This window comes from Gymnoscopelus microlampas (genome assembly GCF_963454915.1).
Source record: "Gymnoscopelus microlampas genome assembly, chromosome: 10".
In the NCBI taxonomy this organism is placed as follows: Eukaryota; Metazoa; Chordata; class Actinopteri; order Myctophiformes; family Myctophidae; genus Gymnoscopelus; species Gymnoscopelus microlampas.
This window is the reverse complement of record NC_139947.1, coordinates 8095543-8118813: the sequence shown is the minus strand read 5'-3', so window position 1 is coordinate 8118813 and position 23271 is coordinate 8095543. Positions and strand designations below refer to the sequence as shown.

The window sequence follows — 23271 nt, the reverse complement described above, 5'->3', positions numbered from 1 at the left end:
ATAGCAGCATCTATGGGATCTACAAGCTCACTGTGGTGACAGTGAGCTTGTAGACCTGCTATTTGCGTTACTTTTGCCGTGACACTATCATAGTACACAGTATAAAACAGGGCATCGATTTATGAAGAAAAAGATAAAATAAAAAGATGAAACATGGAGATACAAGGTTTCTGCCCGACAACAATAGCGATTTATAGACTCAATCACAGCTGTATCTCCCCCAGATAACATTGATGATTTTGTGAGTACAGTACAAACTATCTTGACCAAAAACATGGCAACATTTCTGTGAAACCATTAAGTCCATACTAACAAAATCAACCGAACGTATAAAGAGCAATTATGTGAAACCAGGTGCCCATTCCATTTATATATATATACTGTATATATGTATATATATACACTAGATGCATTACTATATCCCATAATGGACTCAATAGTAGACATTCCTACTTTTGTTTAGTCTTGCGTAGCCAAACGATCGGAGATAATAATGATAATTTAGTCCCCAGTTCTTTGGGGTATATTTGTCACTGTACATTTTGCTCATACGTGAAATTTGTCCTCTGAATGTATGCTCATCCTAACTGCTGCCTACCAATACATCTGGTGACATCTAAATTCAATGTCGGGGGCTAAAAATGTCTGGAAACAACATTAAAAAAAAAAAAAAAACAATGCTGAGACTTTAACTCATCCACTGCCTCTGACGTAAAAAACGTAATTTTTTCCAATTACCAAATCTGCCACTGACGTAAAAAACGTAATTTTGATTAATCATTTTTTAAAACAAGATCTCACCGTCCTTCATCTCTCGAAGGGAAGCATTTCATTGTAGCACACCCGGATACGGAAATACGTCATATCAAAGATTTTCGCTCCCGCCCACTTCCTGTTTGTGTTCCGCTTTCAAACGCCATTATCTCGGCTTTGCATTTCTCCGTCGAGTAACACTGTTTCGCGTCGCTGTTTTGAAACTGCTACTGCTGCAAAATGGAATGTCGCCGATTGAAAATTTCTTCTCTGGGCCACTCACACAACTACCCTGTGTGTCTACAAACAGTTGAACACGCGATCATAAGGGATTTAGCGAGGTCTGTGGCGAGGTGGAAAAAGAAAGTGAGTTTTCCGTTCTGATGGCCATGCATGGTGTTTAACGCTGGGCTGGAGGAGAAGGGCTCCGCCTCGACCGTAATGTTTGTTGTCTGAGCGACGTGCACGACTTGCCTGTGTGTTTAGAAACGACTGGACTTGCGATCATAATGGGGAAAAAAAAATGTGAATTTTTAAACAATTTTATAAAAAACACTAAATCGCTGGCAGTGGGCAAACACAGCCAGAAATAAGTCTGGCAGGGAATGAGTTAAGGTGGACCTTCTAATTGGGACGGTATGAGAATGGTTTTCAAAGCAGTGGGCGTAGGTTTGCTCGCAGGGCTTTTCTCCCCCGCTCTATACGTTGAATTTGACTTTCCCCTGACACATTGGTAGGCAGCGATCTCCGATCGTCCGGGCGAGTCTACACGAGACTAACTATCGATAATCCATAATAGATCATTCAGTTTCTGACATATATGTGCAAATAGTCTTAAAATAATCATACTCATATACACATGCAATAGTAAAGATACTTAAAAGTCTTAGGAATTTTTAAGGCCAGTACGTATATTTAGACATCCTACAATTAGAGAAACCTTAGGAAAATCAGCTAAAGTTAGAATTTGCGTACGGCTGGTAGCCCTGTTCACCGTTTAACACTGTTGAATGACCCATGACATCCCCCTGGGTTAACACAGGGTACAACGGGGGCGTATGGAAGATCGTGGTTATAAAGGATAGTGACCGCTTTCATCTAAAAAATATACTTTTCTTTGTGTACTTTATAAATTGGGCCAAGTGTGACTTCACAGAAAAAATCCAGAGTGTGAAATTTCACTCAGAGAGCATATATATGGAACCAAACGGACCTACATATACGTCTCAGAGTAAAACTGACCCTGAGGATTTTACTGTGTTGATAAAGTTTTAGGCCAGTAAGGGGGGGAAGGAGGCAGGAGGGTGAAGCGGGCGTTTTCTAATACATCACAGGGTTGTTTCTTGGGAGCGGTGCTACGTTTCGTTTTTTGTTGCTCATTCTCGTAGAAGGAGGGAGTTTTCGTGACAATGCTCATCTGGAGGCCAGCAGCGGTCTCTGGGTGCATCATCAGGGGTTTCCTCTGGGCCGCGTCTGGGTGCATCATCAGGGGTTGTTTCGGGGTCGTGTGTGTGGAGGGGAGCTGCTGTCTGGATGCATCGTCAGGGGTTGCCTCAGGGGCCGGGGGGGGGGGGGGGGGGGGCTGCTGTCTGGGTGCATCATCAGAGGCTGCCTCAGGGGCCGGGGGTGGCGCTGTCTGGGTGCATCAACGGGGGTTGCCTTGGGGCCGAGGAGGGGGGGGGGGGGGGGGTGTCTGGGTGCATCATCAGGGGTTGCTTTGGGGCCGGGGCGGGGGGGGGGGGGGGGGGTCTGTCTGGGTGCATCATCAAGGGTTTCCTCGAGGGCCAGAGGGGTTGGGGGTGCTGGGTGCATGTCTGGGTCCATCAAGGGCTCATCAGCGTTGATGGGTCGCACAGAGAGGGTTCAGAGGTTATCTTGGGGTCAGATTCAGAGGTTATCTCGGGCCAGATTAGGAGTCAGGTTCAGAGGTTATCTTGGGGCCAGGTTCAAAGGTTAGGGGTCAGGTTTCAGAGGTTAGAGGTCAGGTTCAGAGGTTATCTCGGGGCCAGGGCCGGCTGTGTTGGCGGCGGTTGTTGTTCCTCTGGTTGTGTCCTCGCTGCGCTGCCTCGTCGTCACCACCTCCACCTCCACCTCCACCGCCGCGCTGCTGCAGCAGCAGCCGGTCCTGCGACTCCTCGTGGCCGTTGGCGCTGTGGTGGGGGGCGTGGCCTTGGAGCCCGCGGTGGTGCGGAGGAGGGTACATGTCCCTGTAGGTGTGGGGGGCGTGGCAGGGGGACGCGTACTCCTCCTCCTCCTCCTCCTCCCCTTCCTCCTCTTCCTCCCCGTCTTCCTCCTCGTCTTCGTCATCCTCCTCCTCCAGGCGCGGGCTCCGCCCCCTGCAGCGCCCGCCGCCGTGGCGAGACGCGACAGAGTCACTGGCCTCGTCAGACGGCATCAGGCTGTCCTGCTCCAATGGGGAGCGGGCCTCGTCCCCCGGCTCCTCCCCCAGCTCCTCCCCTGGCTCCTCTTCCTCACCCCCCAGTTTCTTGTTCTGGTTAATCATCGGAGGGGCGGTGGCGTGGGCGATCGATGGAAGAGAGGGAGAGAGAGAGGGGTGGGGGAAAAAAAGGAGAAAGCTGAGTCTAAGAAAGCAGGACAGTGCCCTCTGGTGGTGACAGCTTTATGGACAGCAAAGACAGGATGGCTTCTCTTCCCAAAGCCAGTGTAACGTACATAATGCTAGTAAACACGCTATGAACACAGGAGATGTGGGTGAGACACTTCAATGGATGGGGGGGCGGGGGGGGGGGGTAGTCTGGTCTTGGAGACAAAATGCGAGTGCGTTGATATTATCATCTCCGCCATACTGTTACCTTAAAGGGATAGTTCACCCCCCCCAAAAAATACTTTTTTTCCTATCGATTACTCACCCCATGGAGACTTAAATTCATTGTTTTTGTCGCATTCCTAAGCCAATCATTCAATGATCGGTGGCGGCTCCGGTAGGAGACTCAAAGTGTTAACTTAGCATTAGCATCTTTCCGCCAGTCATCAAATTATTGGCTTAGGAATGCGTCAAAAACTAAAAATCTCCATGAATTCAAGGCTTCATGGGGTGTGTAATTGATAGAAAAGGTGAACTATCCCTTTAAAGGGCTAGACCACTTTGTTAGAGGTTTGGGTTGTGAAGTTAGCTTACCATGATGTAACTCTAAAGGTAGGCAAGAAATAAAAAATGGTTGCTCCAGTGATTAGAAATGGAACATTCAAAATATCATTGCTGTCGGCAGATTCTAAATTGTTCAACTTTTTTAAATGTATTTATATAAATCAGTGCTATTGAACACCTTTTACCCTTTAAGTATCTGACATTTATAAAGTCACCATACCAACTTAAATGAGGCAGTGTTGTGTTGCTCTAAAAACTTCTTTTTCATTTCATTAATATTTTGGACAGATATAGAACAACATTTCTTTTTTTTATAAAAATGTCATCTTCCTGTTGATTTTACATTTTGAATATCCAGGTTTTCTTCCTAATAAAAATAGCAAAAATCAACAGGAAGTTGACATTTTATACATTAAAAAAACTACAGGGTTTATTGATGTTCTTTGTTTGCGTTCGTTTACGTGCTAAAAGAGGGACAATGAAAGCTGTTTCACCGTACAATGTACTGTAAGTCAATGAGGACTGGGAGCATATTTTGAATGATCAATTTCTTTTTTTTTAATATAATTTTTATCCCGTGATTTTTGTAACCCATTTTTTTCACCCGGTGCCAATTTCCTAAGTGATCCTGGGCGCTACACCAGCCCTACACCAGCGCTACACCGGTCCCCCACAGTTGAATGATCAATTTCTAATCAATGTATTCATTATTTTTGATTTCTTGTCCGCCTTTGGAGTTACATCATGGCAGGGTAACTACACAACCCAAACCTCTACCAAAGTGGTCTTGCCCTTTAAGCTTAGCTTATATTGTATAAACTGTGCATTATAGTTCCAACAAAAAAAAATCTTAAATTCTCCACAAATTTAAGAAGGTGATGTTGTTTAGGCATTCATTACATCTCTTGGTTATTAGTGCTAGCCGTTAGCGAGCGTTTCCATTCCAGATTGCGGTACATGCCACTGTGAAAGGGTGCCACATTCACAAAGCATGCTTGGTATAGAGGCTCAAATTCTATTTCAAGCAGAGGATCTCTGATTGTTGAAAATTACATATAATTACGCTGTTACAAGACAGCAAAATCAATGTATTTTCATCTTCCAAATCCTGCACTAGTGATAATATCTGTAATATATTAACCACTTAAGAGCTATTTTATACACTGTCGAATGACAATGTTATGCGGAAATAGCCGATCTAAAAGCTCACATGCTTGTAGATGGGCTATTTTCTGCCATCACAAAAGGTTGTTACACACCGGGGCGATTTTTTCGTGCGAATAATGCGTTTTTTTTTTAAACCTTATAAAGTCAATGGCTCCGTACATGGAGCGAAAAAGCGAAAAAGCGAAGCGAAAAAGCGTCTTTTAATTATTCGGAACGAGTCCGAATTTTGCGTATATTCGCTATTTTCGCCGGTGTGTAAGGACCTTAACAGTTTTGTAAAAGTTTTGAGTGTCCAAAAATAGGGACATCTAGTCGAAAGTACAGTAAGTTAACTGAAGAAGACAACGTGTCCCTCCTGAGATGAAACCGCTTTGTGAATTTTCTCCCAAGGAAAGCTTTGTAAGAAGAGCAGTGAACAATTCACCGGAAGGAACGTCAAACCAGGGCAAAGGAAAAACGGGATGCACTGAAGAAGATATAAAAGCACAGTTATCATTTAATATGACAGGGATTCTACAGAGTGAATGACAAATACGTTTTCATTCACTGATCCATCCCGCTGTTTGTGGGCCGGCGGCTCCAGGTGGAGTTGGAAGGTGGTGTAAAGGGGTTGGGGGGTGGGTTTAGGGGTGGAGAATGCATATTATATAAACCCTGCTACTACTCACCCCGTTTTGTACGCGATCATTCAATTAATTCCTGTGTTTCAGAAAACTGCAAAAACGTTAAGCAACGGATGAGTGAGGAGACAGTCAGACATACATACTGGGGAGGCAGATACAAAGTAAAGACACAGGAGTGAGAATCTGAGATGGGACACGACCCCACGACCCCCGGTAAGGACATGTGACACACAGCACAGCACATTCAAAATAGGAACTTCTACAGCAGTGGCTCTCAACCTTTTCAGGTTTCATTTGAACTGGGGACCCCCCAAAATAATCACATTTGAACTGAGGACCCCCCCAAAATAATCATATTTGAACTGCCCCCACCCTGACAAGCACTTGGAATTAGCAGTTGAGGCAGCTCGGTCCCGACCCACAGTTTGAGAACCACTGTTCTAAACAACAGTATCTGATTCATACAGCGTACAGCTGTAGTGACTTATCCCTGATTTATACTTAGTTGCATACCAGTGGTGTCTCACACCGAAAATAGCAGATCTACATGCTCACAGTGAGCAAGACACCGGCGCACAAGTATAAGTATAAATCAGGCCTATCCCTCTATTGTTCACATCACAAAGTCAACTTTCTATTTTGGGACATCACTTCACCTCTGTGCCTTTCATGCTGCCTATGCAGGGAAACTCACCTGTAGGCTGGAGACCACAGAGGGCGGGGTCATCAGGTGCTGCTCCAATAGGGGGTTGAGAGGGGAGGTGCCAGGCAGGTGAGTGGCACGCCAGTACACCTCCAGATACTCTGTCAAATGTTCACACGCGTCCTCCAGTTGGTTCTCGTCCAAAATGACATCAAACATATCCTATAAATGACACAAAACATATCCTATAAATAACACAAAACATATCCTATAAATGACATTGAATATATCCTATAAATGACATCAAACATATCCTATAAATGACACAAAACGTATCCTATAAATAACACAAAACATATCCTATAAATTACATTGAATATATCCTATAAATGACATCGCATATATCCTACAAATGACATCGAATACATCCTATAAATGACATCAAATATATCCTATAAATGACATCAAACATATCCTATAAATCATTGGTTCTCAAAGTGAGTTCTGGGGAAAATGTGTTCAAGGTGGTAGAGGTTTGGGTTGTGTTTACCTTGCAATGATGTAACTCCAAAGGTGGGCAAGAAATCAAAAATAATTTCTCCATTGACTAGAAATTGATAATTATACGTGGACAAAGCTGATTCTGACAATATGCTGTAGAACATCACCAAACTCAGTACTGTTTTTTTTATTTATAGTTTTTTTTTTACTATTTGAAGATTCGGATCCGCGGATCCAGTCCGTGTTTTCTTCCTAATAAAAAGAGCAAAATCAATAGGAAGTTGACACTCAACAGTAGGCTACTGGGTTTGGTGATGTTCTATATCGTCAGAATCAGCTTTGTTTGCGTTCGTTTACAAGCTAAAAGAGCTCCTCCAGAGCCTCTTCACTGTACAATGTAAGTCAATGAGGAGCATAATTTGAAAAGATCAATTTCTAGTCAATAGAGAAATATTTTTGGATTTCTTGTCCACCTTTGTTGTTACATCATGGCAAGGTAACTACACAACCCAAACCTCTTCCAAAGTGATCTTGCCCTTTAACCCTTTAAGACCGGGAACGCATCTGTGTCATTTTAAGATTTCTTTGGCTATTTTTTAGAACATTTGTGAAAATGTGTGCAAATCTTTAGTTTGAATATATATATACTTTTTTAAAGAGAAAGTTTTTAACTAAAATCTTTGCTTCTGGGGATTTTACAAATGTCTTCTAAATCCTAAAGTACTTTTTTCCGAAAGTTTGATTTTTACATTTTTTCTTTTACTTATGTTGCTATATTATCAATGGTTTTCAAACTTGTCAAGGACCCCAAAATAATATGTGTAATAATATGTATAATATGACAAGGGTTCAAAAATATTTTGTTCCAGGGACCCCCAGAAGCCAAGATTTGAGTTAAAAATGTATTAAGATTTGCACACATTTTCATGATTTTTCTAAAAATAGCCAAAGAGATCTTAAAATGACACAGATGCGTTCCCTTCCTGGCCTTAAAGGGTTAATATAGCATCACAATGTCTGGTTGGAGATGACCGGATGGTTTCTCCACTCACAGGGGGACACTGAGACAGCTTGTCCGCAGCCATCAGCTGCACGTTCAGGTGTTTGCTCTGAGACTTCCCCCTGGACTTGATGAGTCTCTGGAGCACCTGAGACAAATAAACAAAAAGCAAAGCATCATGGGTCAACAGGTACACGATGACAAGGGTTCAAGCTACCGGTATGTACGTTTCATGTCCATCCGTCTCCCTCTCCTGGCGGAAAGAGGTAAGTGCAACAATGTACAAAACTACAGTAAATCTAGAGTCCTATCTGGTGTGCTGTCTGCTTAAAAGCTTTAAAGGGACAGTTCACCCAAAAATGTAACCAGCGGACCGGTAGGCAGCGGTTCCGGTAGGAGACACAAAGGACCGCTGCCTGTCATCAAATTATTGGCTTAGAAATGTGACAAAAACAAAAAAAAACATCCATGAATTCAAGTCTCCATGGGGTGACTAATCGATAGGAAAAAAAATGTAGGGGTACTATCCCTTTAATGACTTTGTTGTCGACCAATGGTTGAGAACGGACACAACCTCCAGCCACTGCACATGTACTACGGTAGTTATATTGTAATAACATACTCTACCATACGGGGGTCCCTGGCTAGCACAACATCTTTGTAGGTCCGCAACCAAATACATAATCAATAGGCTATATGCGCAGCAGCCATATTGGAAGGAAATTGGGCCTTCACAGGTGTTACCAATGATACTAATGAAGGCTCTGTTCCATTTAGTGTAGCACAGTGGTTCTCAAATGTTTTAATTACAAGGACTCCCATAACTCTGAGAGTGTACAAATGGAACCAAATGGACCCGTAAGGGTCCATTTGGTTCCATTTGTACACTCTCAGAGTTACACACCCGTAAGGAGCCATTTAGAACCCCCTCAAGGAACTCTGGACCACACTTTGAGACCAGAATGGAACAGAGCCTTCATTAGTATCATGGGTAACACCTGTGAAGGAAGTAAGAAGAGGCCCAATTTCTTTCCAAAATGGCTGCTGTGCATAGAGCCTATTTGGGGATCCTTGTTATGAACATGTTTGAGAAGCATACCTTTGGTGAGGAGACCTTGACGTAGACAACGATGGGTGCTAGGGAGGTTTTGGCCAGCTGTGACGGGTGATTGATGGTGTCTGCATCCAGCACCACCAGCTGCAGAGTCTTGGCCAGCTCAAAGATCCTCTCGATCTCACTCTGGACCTCCGCTGCATTGCACACACCAAACCATAAGGGGGGGGGCAAAATTGGGGTGTTTAGAGCAGTGCTTCTCAAAGTGCAGCTAAATGTGTATATCATTGTATATCTGCTATTTTTTAAATGTTTCAAAATAAAAAAATTAATTGAATTTAGATTTTTTTTGTCCCTGGCACAAAAACGTTTCAGATGGGGGCCCGCGGCCAAATACATCTCAATTTGGGGGTCCTTGGCACGAAAATGTTTGAGAACCACTGGTTTAGAGAATAGACTTGCTTATGTGAGCTATTTTCATGGATAAAAAAATAAATCTCATGACTGAAAAGTTGTGTTAGCTATTAAAGTCCCAATCTGTGCTAATCTTGGGCTGCTACTTTCTCAACTCAAGATGGCGGCATTACTCGTTTCGAACTAAACAGTACATTGACATATGTATGTATGTATGTATGAATAAGCAATGCAATGCATAAAAGTGCCGCTATAGCATTGCTTTCCTCTCACTCTGTCTCTCTGCCTGCCACAGCTGCGCTGTGCCCTCCGATCAGTGCAGTGTGTAGAGTCCAGAGATCCCATAGCCCGGAGGGGACGAGACTGTCGGCTGACACTGTGATTGGTCAACCAAAAACACACCCCTGTTTCCGAGCTAAACTTAGAAAAATTGTTGGCAATAAAAGCCATTTCAATGACGTTTTACGCAGGTGTTACCTAGGCTGGAGCGAGTGTTGGATCTCTCCATCATGGGTCTTTTGTTGAGAACGGATCTCTTGGCGAGAGACAGGTCTGCCGTCACACGCGTGATTGAGATCCTGAAAAAGGTCCGAAAAATTACCAATGTGAGAGAAAGACAAAAAAGCTGTGGAACATAAAACACAGTCACTCTTGTCGATGTGTTACATTGTTCCGTGTAAACCGTAAGGGTAAGGTATGACATTTTTAATTAACCCATTGAGACCTGAAGCCGATTCTACATGTCTCTACTTTATCTGCTATTTTTGAATAGCCCAAAGTGTAAAATAATGCTTTTTAGCTCAAATCAAAAAATGACACAGTTCCAGGTCTTAATGGGTTAATTAAAAGAAAAGAAGGTTGACAATCTGTAACCGTATTTACTGACCTTCCTTCAAATCTGTGCTTGAGGAAATCAAAGAGTGCTTTCTGCATCATATCTGTCACCTGTGTAGCAGGGTGAAGAGACGTCACATACAGCAAATACTGTCACATGCTGTAAATACTCTCACATACTTCATGGCATCATGTCCAGGGAACAAACAAAGAGAATAAATATAGCCGAACAAATTAACCAAACTCATTTCATGCTTGTGTGTAACTCATTATTATTTGTTGTCGACAATGCAGCAGTGTCCAGAATAATATTGTTGCTGTCGGGCAGAAACCTTGCATCTCCATAACGTTGCCGTCGGGCGGAGATGCAAGGTTTCTACCTTGTATCTGAACCGTATTTGAACTTTGTATATTTTTGAGTGGTGCCAGCCACTCCTACGCTTGACCGTGTGTGTGGGTCTGTCTGTCCGTCCGTCCGTTTGAGCACGGCCACAACAGCTGCAGCTGATTGCAACACAAGGATGCAACCAGTTACACTAATTCAAATGCACCACTCTCTTCACACTGGGTGTGATTTCTTGGTATATTAATGCTCAAGAGTGCAAAAATATCCAATATACAAGCTCACAACGCATCACAATGCAACGCATGTTCTCCCTGTGTCTCCTAGGGTAGTTAATACCCTGACAAAAACATGTGGTAATCCTGGTCGCTATACCGCCTCCCCCATGACAGACGGGGCGCCTGATGGAGGGGAAGGGAACTGGTTGGAATAACGCGTTCCTTCCACACGCCAAGTCCTACCGGGGAAACTCCCCCCTGTCAGGTGACAAGAAGGTCAGTTGGCTCTCATGCATTGAAGGAGGCTCGGCCCTGGGCTCCCTAGGCTGGTGAGGGGAGTGTAGCGCCCCGGATCACTTAGATAATTGGCACCGGGTGAAAAGGGATTACAAAATCGCGGGATAATTATTATTATTTTTCTAAACAATGCAACGCGTTGTGAGCTTGTAGATTAGCTGTACAATGGAACACAGGTTCTTTTTTTCCCCCATATCCTGACAAGTACATTTTTTTGGACATACAAGGTGTCCTCCATCTGACATAGGATATTTTTGAAGGTGTGGGGGGGGGAGGGGGTTGTAGGTCTGCTGGAGGAGAATGAGGGGGAGAGGGGGGGAGGGGGGAGAGGCTGACCTCATAGCCCTTCAGCGAGGGTCCCACGAGAACCACCGGCCTCATAGAGGGCACCACATCATATGGAGGGATGTGTTCCTGCCCAGAAATAATGAGGGGAAGGACAATGGAGGTACGAGAGGGGACGAGAGAGAGAGAGAGAGAGAGAGAGAGAGAGGGAGGGAGGGAGAGGGGGGGGGGGTTAGGTTGACAGAGTGGGGCATTCAATCAAAGCCAAAAGTGTTCCATATAATATATCGTTGCTGTCAGGCAGAAACCTCTCATCTCCATATTCTAACTTGTTGTGTTTCGTAAATGAACGCCCTCCTCGATCATACTATACAGCGTCACACAAAAGCATCAAAAGTAGCAGATTTACAAGCTCGAAACGCGGCGCAAAGCGATGCGTTTCGAGCTTGTAGATCTGCTACTTTTGCTTATTTCTGAATTTAAATCCTGAAAAGTAACAGTTTTGGAGATATGAGGTTTCCACCCGACAGAGACGATATAAACAGTGTCTATAGACAATTCACTACAAACAGAGGCGTCATTTCAGAGAAAGAAGGGTGGCAAAAAAAAGTGGTCACTGTTTTTTTAATTCCCTATTGAGCCCCATTTAAAAATATATTTTGAAAATGTTAAATAAAAAAATGTAAACATTTTTCACCTATAGGCTAATGACATACAGTACACACAATAGGGACACCAGGTGGAAAGTGGTTAATGAAAGTACTGTACGGTTGCAGACACAAAAAAAAAAACATGTGACGTGGATTGAGTCACTCTGTGGCAATCTAAAATCAGATGAATAATTTAAAAACATTCAGAGATGGAGAAAATATGCGGAAAATAAATAATACGAATTTTAGGTTAAAGGTAGGGTAAGGGCTATTGTTTTGTTAAAATAAGTGTTAAATAGGTCTATATTCTGATAGTACTCATTTCTAAAGAGTGTGTGTTCAGTAACATGAGTCTCTCCAGCTCTTTATTAAACAGAAAATGCATTTTCAGGTGGGGATACCTATTTTATCCAATCAGGAGAGAGAACTTGCACAGAATAGATTAAACAAGTGAAATTGGAACTTAAGTAACGGCACAATGAAATGAGAAGACAGAATTGGAACTGGAACACTATAAAAATGAAGCTGATAAATGGGTACTCTCCTCTGATTGGCTAAAATTTTGCATCCCACCTGAAAATGTATTTTCTGTTTATTAAAGAGCTGGAGAGACAGGGAGACTCCTGTTACCGAACAATACCAAGCAATGAGTATTATCAAAATATAGAGCTTTAACCTTTTAACCAAAACATATCACTTACCCTACCTTTAATGAATGCATGGTTGCAGACCAAAAAAAACATGTGGCGTGGATTGAGAGTCACTCGATGAAGATCTAAAAATCTGATTAATCATGTAAAACGTTCAGAGGTGGAGAACATATGTGGAAAATAACCGTGGTAAAATGTGGCATGCTAGGTGGGAGAGATTGCTATCCCCTCCTGGGATCCCCAAATGACACCCCTGAATGCAAGTTAAAAGTCAGGTTTATTCAGTTTGTTGTTTTGTTGTAGAAAACAGTTTACTTTAGGGCAGCCTACCTGTTTTTGCTTCTGTTTAGCTTGTGAAAACAAGACAATCAAAATTAATGAAGGAAGAGGGAATTATAAGGCAGTCAGAGGGGCAAAGTAGGTTAGGAGGCAGGGGGAAAAAGAAAGAAAAGAAAAACTAAATTGGGGGGTATTTGAGGGGAAATTGTGGTATTGTAGTTACTTACATTCACCTGCAGATGGCGGTGTGGTTCTCCAGCTCCCATGCACCATGTCACCTAGACTAGAGGAGTTGCCCCCTGATTTCCTGCCATGCATCCAACAGAACAGAGCAGTAGAGCCCAGAACTAAATGATCACACATCTCAGTTGATTAACACTGACCAGGAAAATAATTGAATGCAATGGACATTTTCATGTCAAGGACCCCTAAATTGGCCACCCCCCCCCCCCCCAATCTGAAAATGTTTTGTGCCAGGGACCTCCAGAAGAGAAGATTTGTGTTTTTTTTTAACTAAATTGTTCCAAAATCTCCAATACTTAAAGGGTTTTTAATTTTTTTTCCCAAAATAGCAGATGTACTTGCTTTTCAATGGGAACGGAGCGTTTGGTTGGCATTGTGCAACTTTCCGTGTGTTGTTTTGAGGCTCCTTAATTGACATGAAAATGTTCGGTGAACCCCTTCTTTAACGTACCTCTGTTTCTGCTCGTGTTTGAGTCTCATGGCCTCCAGGCGTAGCGGGCTGGGAATGAAGGCGATGTCACCGCCCTCTTTCACCAGACGTCCAATCCACCAGTCATTATTAAACTTCTGTTAATTAGTTCACATATAAATTGTGATCAATGATTTCATCTTGTTTTTGGCATTAAACATACCAACACAAATCACATTTCTGTTTGGCGTTTAAGCTTCGTAAACAAATGTTACGCAGGGCAGATATGAAAGTAAAGAAAAAGGCCGCACAGTCGTAGCCACGATGCAGGATTTATTTGGAAACCAACGTTTCGACCACGCAAGGTCTTCTTCCCTGAAGAAGACCTTGCGTGGTCGAAATGTTGGAAACGTTGGTTTCCAAATAAATCCTGCATCGTGGCTATGAGTGTGCGGCCTTTCTCTTTCCTTAAATATTTATTTACCACGGTCAGCAGCACTTCACCAATACTGTCCCTTTTGTTACACAGGGCAGATATGACAAATAACTGAAATATACGAGGAAATGACAAAAACAGTTATGAACATTTTTCAACATGGAAACAATTATGCAAATAATTGCGATTAGGCGATTATGTAATAATTGTTATAGGCCTTGAGGAAGAAATTATATGGGTGCTACTTTATATACCATCACTTATAATACTTCTACCATACATTATGATATTTGGCAGCTTGTAAGAGCCTAGATGTCTCCACTAGGCCTAATAGCTATTGTTTTGGTACAGCCTAGCTTGTTATGGTTCAGTTTGTCCTTCAGGCAGCTACAGTATAACTATGATCTCTGCCCTGTGCTCGAGGCAGAACTACCGTACCACTGACATGAGTGTTAATGTACTTCTGACCATGATATCATGCACATAAAGCATAATCATCACCACCTAGAATATTGTTTCGACTCCTATGTGCCTTATCGATTGCTGATTGATTCAGAATTCCACAACAGCCTACTTTACCTTACCCTTGAGTAGTTTTCAGTGATGAAAGAGAGCTGCATATTGTTCCTGTTATTCAACAACACTTACTTCTTTAATGTGCAGGAAGTCTTTGGCATCGAAGTTGACGGCGGCCCCTTGGACAGGACAGTCTTCATCCAGAGCCCCACAGTAACTCACATTGGTCTTCACTGCAAACGCTACGGGTTTGGACTACAGGGACGGTATGGCACAAGAAGAAAGATGAAGATCACATTAAACCACATACGTTATGCTGCTTTTTTTTTTACTATTAAACTAAAATAATCATTCATTAAGCGTAATCGAGGCAAAAGTTTGAAATAATCGTGATACGGTCGCCACCAGGTATTTCTAAACGTAACCTCAGTAAAATTATGCCTAAACCTAACCTTATTCCTAAACTTAACCTCAGTAAAACTATGCCTAAACATAACCTTATTCCTAAACGTGACCTCAGTAAAATGATGCTTACGTAACCTCAGTAAAACTATGCCTAAATATAACCTTATTCCTAAACGTGACCTCAGTAAAACTATGCCTAAACCTAACCTTATTCCTCAATGTAACCTCAGTAAAACTATGCCTAAATCTAACCTTATTCCTAAATGTAACCTCAGTAAAACTACGCCTAAACCTAACCTTATTCCTAAATGTGACCTCAGTAAAACTATGCCTAAACCTAACATTATTCCTAAACGTAACCTCAGTAAAACTATGCCTAACCCGTATTCCCTAATTTACCAATTTCTGGTGCAGTGGAGTGTTCCGAGAAACACTCCACTTTGGGGTGACCGTTCCACTTATTTGTGAATGAAGTCAGAAGTACACTACCTTGGCTCTGTCGAGCTGCAGCTGGGCCTGGCGCTCGGCTTCACGCCGATACGCCTCGCGGTCCTCCTCGGCTGACAGGTCGGAATCCGAGGGTCTACTGGTGTAGGAATCAGCCGAGCCCTGTACCAGAAGGAAGAGAGAAAGAACCAGAGGTTTCATGATTAGAGGGTCTACTGTCTACTGGTGTAGGAATCAGACAAGCCCTACCACAACCAGGAAGAGAAAGAACCAGAGGTGTACGCAATATTACAAAGTCTATACCAGTTGTGCTATAAACACGCCCCCTTCTGTGGCCAACGCGGAGGTGCCTCTGTCTACAACAACTGCAGGCTATTTCTTTAGCCCGTATAGTTTTGGACCGCGACGGCGGCGCGCCGCCTCAAGCGAACTTGAGCCACGTGAAGCACCACCGAGCGAGCTAAAGCGAGCGAGTTGCCGTGCCGAACGTTGTGAAGTTCGCTTGGGCCGACTCAGCGCCGTTCGAGTTATATTCCGATAGGGACAGAATAGTAAATCATGTTTTGGTGAGAGCGTTTGCCCCAACTGCCACTCAAAGTGGCTACTGGCCAATCACAGCGCATCCTTGCACAAGCATATTGGCCAATCATGCACAAGTGGTATAGATATTATAGATATTGACGCGAGGTGTACTGGTGTAGGCATTGAATACTTTATTAGTAAACAAGAATGACACAGTCATATTATACCAGCTTGTGCCAAGCTAAAACCCTCGAAAAGTACTTACTAAACATTGCCATATATTAAACTGAAGAGTTAAATTAAGGTGCCTTTCACATCTAAAGCTCACTAGTGAATTTATTTATGCAGGCACAAACAATCCAGCATCTAACTGTAAACTCTCTCTGTAGGCTTCCAGTAAAAACATATTCAACTCCTTTGAACACTGTTGAGACATAGCGAATTTCATTCTTATTAATCTATACATTTTTATCTAATATAATCCTGACCTGAGTGCCTCATTGCGGCTGCACAGTTTCTAACTTTCTACTGATCTAATAATTTAACTAGGCAATCGTATCAGACAGAGCGCTTACAGCGTTGTCAGATGGGGGAGGGGTGCTCTCAGCAAACTGATGCACATTTACATTTTTATGTAGCACCGGCAGTTGTGATGCCATAGCCTGAGAGGACGTTGGGGTGAACGTGTTGCGCTGCATTCACTCAGTCAGTGACAACGTTCTTATGGCTGTTCAGAGTATGGGAAGGCATTGCGGACTCCCCATTGGCTTAAAGGACAGCCAATGGGCCAAGAGAAAGTCATGAAAGAGTCACTACTAGCGCAGCGACTGAATATAGACCAGCTTGCTCCACAAGCTGGTCAACATGTAAACAGCACAGAGGTACAGCAAAACACTGAGGCTAAAAGGACAACACAAAAAAGTCCCAGGGACTGCTTGTTTCCATTGTGGTCCTATGTATTCAATTCATCAACCGAGGGCCAAAGCCCTACCAGAACCAACATCACGAGGAAGAGAAAGAACCAGAGAGATTTCATTAGAGGTCTGATGAGCAGATCACTGCTGATTAGTAACCACAACTAATGATTATTTATTTGATCAATCTGTTGATAAATGTTGATTATTTGATTAAATCAATATGATTATCTTTAACTGTGAAATGGTAGTAAAAGAAGGCAATACAATTACATTACACCTGCATGTGTGCGTGTGCGTGTGCGTGTGCGTGTGCGTGTGCGTGTGCGTGTGCGTGTGCGTGTGCGTGTGCGTGTGCGTGTGCGTGTGTGTGTGTGTGTGTGTGCATGCTGTGTAAGTGTGATGGGGTGTCTTGCTCTCTCTGACAGACCAAATATAGAACAGAGCAGGCAACCGTTTCCTCTGCTCTCTCTCTCTCTCTCTCCTGCACGCACACACACACACACACACACACACACACACACACACACACACACACACACACACACACACACACACACACACACACACTCTCCCGCTTGGCCCAAATCCATGCCATCATCATCCCCCACAATGCAGCAGTGTAAACGTACACACACTCTATCCTCCAGTTTATTCTCAGAGGACCCTCTCTCTCTCTCCTCATTAGCAACATATACATACTCTGTCACTGTCGGGTAGAAACCTCATATGCCCAAAAACCCTTTATTATACTTGTAAATGCAAAATAGTGAAAATAGCCATTCTACAAGCTCACAACGCGTCACGTTGTGACCCGTTGTGAGCTTGTAGATGGGCTATTTTCACTATTTTCCGTGAAACAGTCTTGTGCGACTAAGTAGGCCGCTCATTTACGACAAAAACATAAAAAGTAGACATATGGAGATACAAGGTTTTTCCGCCCGACACCGACGAATTCCGCAGGCTATCATTTATCATCTTCAGACACGCCTCCCAGCATAATACTGAACGCAGCAGAGTAAACAAAACAAACAATAACCTAGTTATTTAATGCCGAGAAATAAATAAATACGGCGTGACGATATTTGTTTATTATTATTATTTTTTTCTCTTATCATTTTTATCCCACGATTTTGTAACCCACATTTTTTTCACCCAGTGCCAATTGCCTATGTAATCCTGGGCACTACTTACCCTCTGCCAGCCTAGGGAGAGCCCAAGCTGAAGCTCATGCCTCCTTCAATGCATGAGGAGCAATGTTTATTATTCATCTTGTCAACAGAGGGGGGAAAAAAGGAACGACTTTGGCCCGGTTCGCTGGCGTAGCGGTCCGTGCACCTATAGGCTATAATGTAGCCTGACAGCGTGTCGTGGGTTCGAGTCCCTTTTCTGCGTGTCACTCCCCATCTCTCTCACACCATTTCCTGTCAGCCTACTGTCAAAAATAATGTTAAAAAAAAAAAAATAGTGAAAAATGGAACCACTTTCAACTCAAGTGTTCCTATTTTCCGGTATGTCATTATTGGAGAACACAACATTTTTTAAAACTAAATTTAGAACTTTCAAAATTCTAAAAACAATAGCAGATCTACAAGCCAATAACGTGTCGCGATACGGTGCGTTGTGAGCTTGTATTGGCTCTAAACATCACTTTAAAGGGCAAGACCACTTTGGTAGAGGTTTGGGTTGTGTAAGTTACCTTACCATGATGTAACTCCAAAGGTGGACAAGAAATCAAAAATAATTGCTTCATTGGAAACTGATCATTCTAAATATGCTCCTCATTGACTTAAAATGTATGGTGGTGGTGGTGGTGTGTGTGTGTGTGTGTGTGTGTGTGTGTGTGTGTGTGTGTGTGTGTGTGTGTGTGTGTGTGTGTGTGTGTGTGTGTGTGTGTGTGTGTGTGTGTGTGTGTGTGTGTGTGTGTGTGTGTGTGTGTGTGTGTGTGTGTGTGTGTGTGTGTGTGTGTGTGTGTGTGTGTGTGTATGTGTGTGCCCTGAATCTGTCAATCAGCTTGGAAAGAAACAGCAAAAAAGGTCCGGAGCGACAAACAAGATGAGATATGAAAGCAAAGGGAACATTATGCTACAATGTGTGTAGCACGTTGTTTTACTTTCTTTATGTCACTTCCTGTCACTTGGGACAAACAATCCCCTCGCCGTCACACCAAAGATGCATCGAAATGCATCGTAGAATCCAGTGGTGTAAAGTAACTAAGTACATTTACTCAAGTACTGTAACTTAAGTACAATTTTGAGGTACTTTTACTTTACTTTTACTTCTACTCCACTACATCTCAGAGGCAAATATTGTACTTTTAATCCACTACAATTATTCACTTTGCAGATATAAATTATTACATTATAAAACATACATGAATCACTTTAGCTCTATTTTATACCTAGGCTATTTGAAAATAGCCGATCTATAAGCTTGTAGATCTGCTATTTTCAAACATTCTAGTACTTTTACTTTTGATACTTTAAATACATTTTGATACCAATACCTATGTACTTTTACTCAAGTCAATTTTGAATTCCGGACTTTTACTTGTAACAGAGTACTTCTACAGTACATTGCAGTAATGATACTTTTACTTAAGTAAAACATTTGAGTACCTTTTCCACCACTGGTAGAATCCAATCAAAGTCAATCGTTAAGAGGTGAATTGGAATGGAATGGAATCGTGAGGCCGATGTGTCGACAGAACGCCCTACTTGATCATACTACAGTGTCACACGAAAGCATCCAAAAGTAGCAGATCTACAAGCTTGAAATGCAGCACTTTTGAGCTTGTAGATCTGCTACTTTTGATACTTTTGAATTTGAATCCTGAAAAGCAACAGTTTTGGACATATGAGGTTTCCACCGGCCGACAGAGACGATGTATGTATATATTATTATTTTATCATATGCGCGCGCGCGCACACACACACACACACACACACACACACACACACACACACACACACACACACACACACACACACACACACACACACACACACACACACACACACACACACACACACACACACACACACACACACACAGCAAGCCAACACTGCACCAGTGCCAGAACAGTCAGCGCCTTATAGAGACAGAGAGAGAGAGGGAGGGAGAGAGGGAGGGAGGGCTAGAAGAGGGATGGATACCGCTGAAAAGATACAATGGAAAAAGACAAAGATGGATGTGAGTGTGTGAGTGTGTGTGTGTGTGTGTGTGCGCGTTTGTGTGTGTGTGTGTGTGTGTGTGTGTGTGTGGGGGGGGGGGGGGGATAACTTAGAGATTGCGAAGATGAAAGATTACAGTGATTCACAGGGCAGAATAAACAGTGGTCTTTCAGCTGTGGTGGACGATGAGGTTTGACAACAATAAAATGTCATTTCGTTGCTGTCGGGCAGAAACGTCTGATCTCCATGTTTTAACTTTTTGAGTTAAACTTTTTTTTCCCTTGTAAATTAACGCCCTACTTGATCATATCTATGGCGTCACAAAAGTATCAAAAGTAGCAGATCCACAAGCTCAAAGCGCGGTGCGTTTTGAGCTTTTAGATCTACTTTTGCTATTTTTTATATGAAACGACAAAGGGTGAGAGGCAGATGTGTGTCACGGTCAGAGCGAGGTCTATAGTACCTGCTTTATAGGCTCTATGCACAGCAGCCATATTGTGAAGACATTCACAGGTGTTGCCAATGATACTAATGAAGGCTCTGTTCCATTCTGGTCAAACAGAGTCAGGGTGCTGATAGTGTGCATGTTGGCTCACTGGAAACACTGCTACACCAGTGGGTCTAAAATTGAGGTCCAGGGACCCTCATGGTTCCTTGAGGGTGTTCCAAATGTCCTCTTGCGGTGTTACGGGTCCATTTGGTTCCATTTGTACACTCTCAGAGTTATGGGGGTCCTTGAAATTAAAAAGTTACGGGTGTCGTGGAAATGAGAAGGTCTGAGAACTACACTGTGCTACACTAAATGGAACAGAGCCTTCATTAGTATCATTGGTAACACCTGTGAAGGAAGTGATAATATGGCTGCTGTGCATAGAGCCTATTAGGAGTACACAGCCCCGGACCGTACGGATGGGAAGATATGATGCTAATGTATGCTCTAAAGAACATGCTTAACATTTATGGTCAAGGAAAAAACTAATCAACTAACAAAAACATAAGAGTGACCAAGATATACAGTATGTGCATAATAAACTAGCATCTATAGAAGAAATGTGACAAGAAGGGTTACAAGGCCACCTCCAAACACTAAAGATGCACGAGTTATATTGTATTAACATACACTATTCAATTGTGCAAATTTTGATTTAGTCAAAAATCCATTTAGTTTTAGTTTATTCTAGTCTAGTTATAGTTGACTATATATAATTAGATTTTAGTAAAACTTTTTCAAGTCAAGGACCCCCAAATTGATATGTATTTGGCCGTGGACCCCCTATCTGAAAATGTTTCGTGCAATGAACCCCCAAATATTTTTAAATCATGAAATGTGGATAAAGTGCTTAAAATGTTTGCGATACTGTATTAACACATTTTGCTAGGGACCCCAGCCCCCCAATGTTGAATTCATTCAAATAAGTTCCTGACTGCAGCTTTAACACTGCACTTTACAGAGTCAGAATAATCCAAGAGACAGAATACGAAGGAACCGAACAGCAACTAAATGTAGCCTCAAGACAGCTATACAGATCACCAGAAGTCAAAAATACACATAGAGATACGACTGCTTCAACCTCAGCTTCAGTTCCATTGTATTACTGTTTCTGTTCATTTCTTATTATATCTACGTTTTCCTCTAATGTACCGTACATAATGATAAACTGTGACTTACAGTACACAGCCTATAGACATAATACAAATCCAGCCTAAGGACTAAAGGATTAAAACCTGGGAGCTGACCAGTACCTCGGTCTTATACTGCTGGCCACTGAGCAGCTCCACTAGAGCAGTCGGGGGGGTTCAGTGCCTTGCTCAAGGGCCCTTCAGCGGTGTTGGGGGAGGGGTGAGTGGTGGCCATTCACTTCCCCACACAGATTCTTTCCTGCCTGTCCGGGGGAATCGAACCAGGAACCCAAGCGCGCTCCTCTAACCTTTATATACATATATGTTTGTCTAGCTGTATTGTTGTAGTCTGTTAATGGACTACAACGATAATGGATACACAATATACTTGTTATTTGTTGGGTACCCTACTAAAAGTTTGAGAACCACTGCAATGTGGTGATGTGTGATGTCATGCGGCTGACATGCTGCTAATGACTGATGTGTTTCACCTGCGGGGTGACAGTGATTGATGGGTGATGCACAGCTGGGTTGTGTGCTACCAGGAGCTTGTAGCAGGCTACACACACATTTTTACCTATGACTTTCCAAAACCTTTCCTGAATATTTAACCCAATTTCCAGGCCTATATAACAATCACCCTGTTGTAGTGATAAGGATTATTATTACACTGTGCAGACGCAAAGAAACTGTTATTTTCCCTCTTCCCCCACTGTCTGTTCTTTGGAGTTGGGAGTTTGTCAGCGTGTCGAACTGAGCGATCGCCAAGAACCTGCTGGCTAACGCATAATCACAACGAGACACCACAGCTGTCCTGGGTGATGGGAACGAGCAGGATGCATCATGGGAGCTGAACCGGTGTGCACGCCACGTCCAGAGAAACAGGTTAGCTACACCAACGCTTCTCAACCTTTTCAGGCCGCGACCCCCCAAAATAATCATATTTGAACTGGGGACCCCCACCCCGATAAGCACTTGGAATTGTAGGAGTTGAGGCATTACATTTTCGGTTTCACAGATAAATATTGTGAAAATAGCCGATCTACAAGCTCACAACGCCTCATAGATCAGCTATTTTCACAATTTTTTCCTCTTTCTTATATTATTTGGCCAATGTCTGACCAGTTTTTGGTCTTGTTTCAATTATTATTATTATTATTTTTTTAAATAAGTATTACCTTAAATTGTCACTTACTGTCATCTGGGGACCCCCTCAAAATCATGTGGGGACCCCCCTGGGGTCCCGACCCACAGGTTGAGAACCACTGAGCTACACAACACCATACACCTGTATCTTGACATGGCAAGGACTGCAACTATTATTGCGACCGTAGGTCGCACTTACTACAGAAAGCTGCTCCAGGTGTCCGTCCGTCACTCCGTCACACACGTCACACTTTTGCCCTGCTCATATCTCCGCACCCATTGCCCCGATCCATGCCACATTTTGCACACACACTCCTTACCTGCCAAACTACACCCTCCAAGGACCCCCGGAGCTCCAGGGACCCCCAGCTGCCTCGGGGACCCCCAAGTGTAAAAAATGAGCACATGTGGACAAATTACCAAATGACCACCCCAACGGGGCTGCTCACGGGGCATTCCCGGGGACCACCCACTCCTGGTGCTCCAGAACGGATGCAAAAGTGGTGGCGCCCCCAGTGGAGGACCCCCTGCCACTGCAGCTCACATAAAATGCCGTAACTCAATCGCCGTTACAGCCCTCTTCTGTATACATGTGACCTACGGTCGCTTATCTCCCGATT

General features: G+C 43.1%; 1 protein-coding gene across 1 annotated transcript in view; it reads right to left on the bottom strand.

Annotated features, from left to right (window-relative positions):
* Positions 1 to 5713: 5713 nt before the first annotated feature.
* Positions 5714 to 23271, bottom strand: part of cacnb3a (calcium channel, voltage-dependent, beta 3a) — a gene marked incomplete at both ends in the record, with an annotated part of 31277 nt that continues 13719 nt past the window's right edge. Inside the window, 12 exons of the mRNA XM_084069476.1 lie at positions 5714 to 5743; positions 6347 to 6517; positions 7849 to 7944; positions 8896 to 9047; positions 9742 to 9842; positions 10151 to 10209; positions 11293 to 11370; positions 12872 to 12891; positions 13048 to 13127; positions 13515 to 13630; positions 14557 to 14679; positions 15319 to 15438. Of these exons, the coding sequence (XP_083925602.1) occupies positions 5714 to 5743; positions 6347 to 6517; positions 7849 to 7944; positions 8896 to 9047; positions 9742 to 9842; positions 10151 to 10209; positions 11293 to 11370; positions 12872 to 12891; positions 13048 to 13127; positions 13515 to 13630; positions 14557 to 14679; positions 15319 to 15438 (1146 nt within the window). The remainder of the gene's footprint in view (positions 5744 to 6346; positions 6518 to 7848; positions 7945 to 8895; positions 9048 to 9741; positions 9843 to 10150; positions 10210 to 11292; positions 11371 to 12871; positions 12892 to 13047; positions 13128 to 13514; positions 13631 to 14556; positions 14680 to 15318; positions 15439 to 23271) is intronic.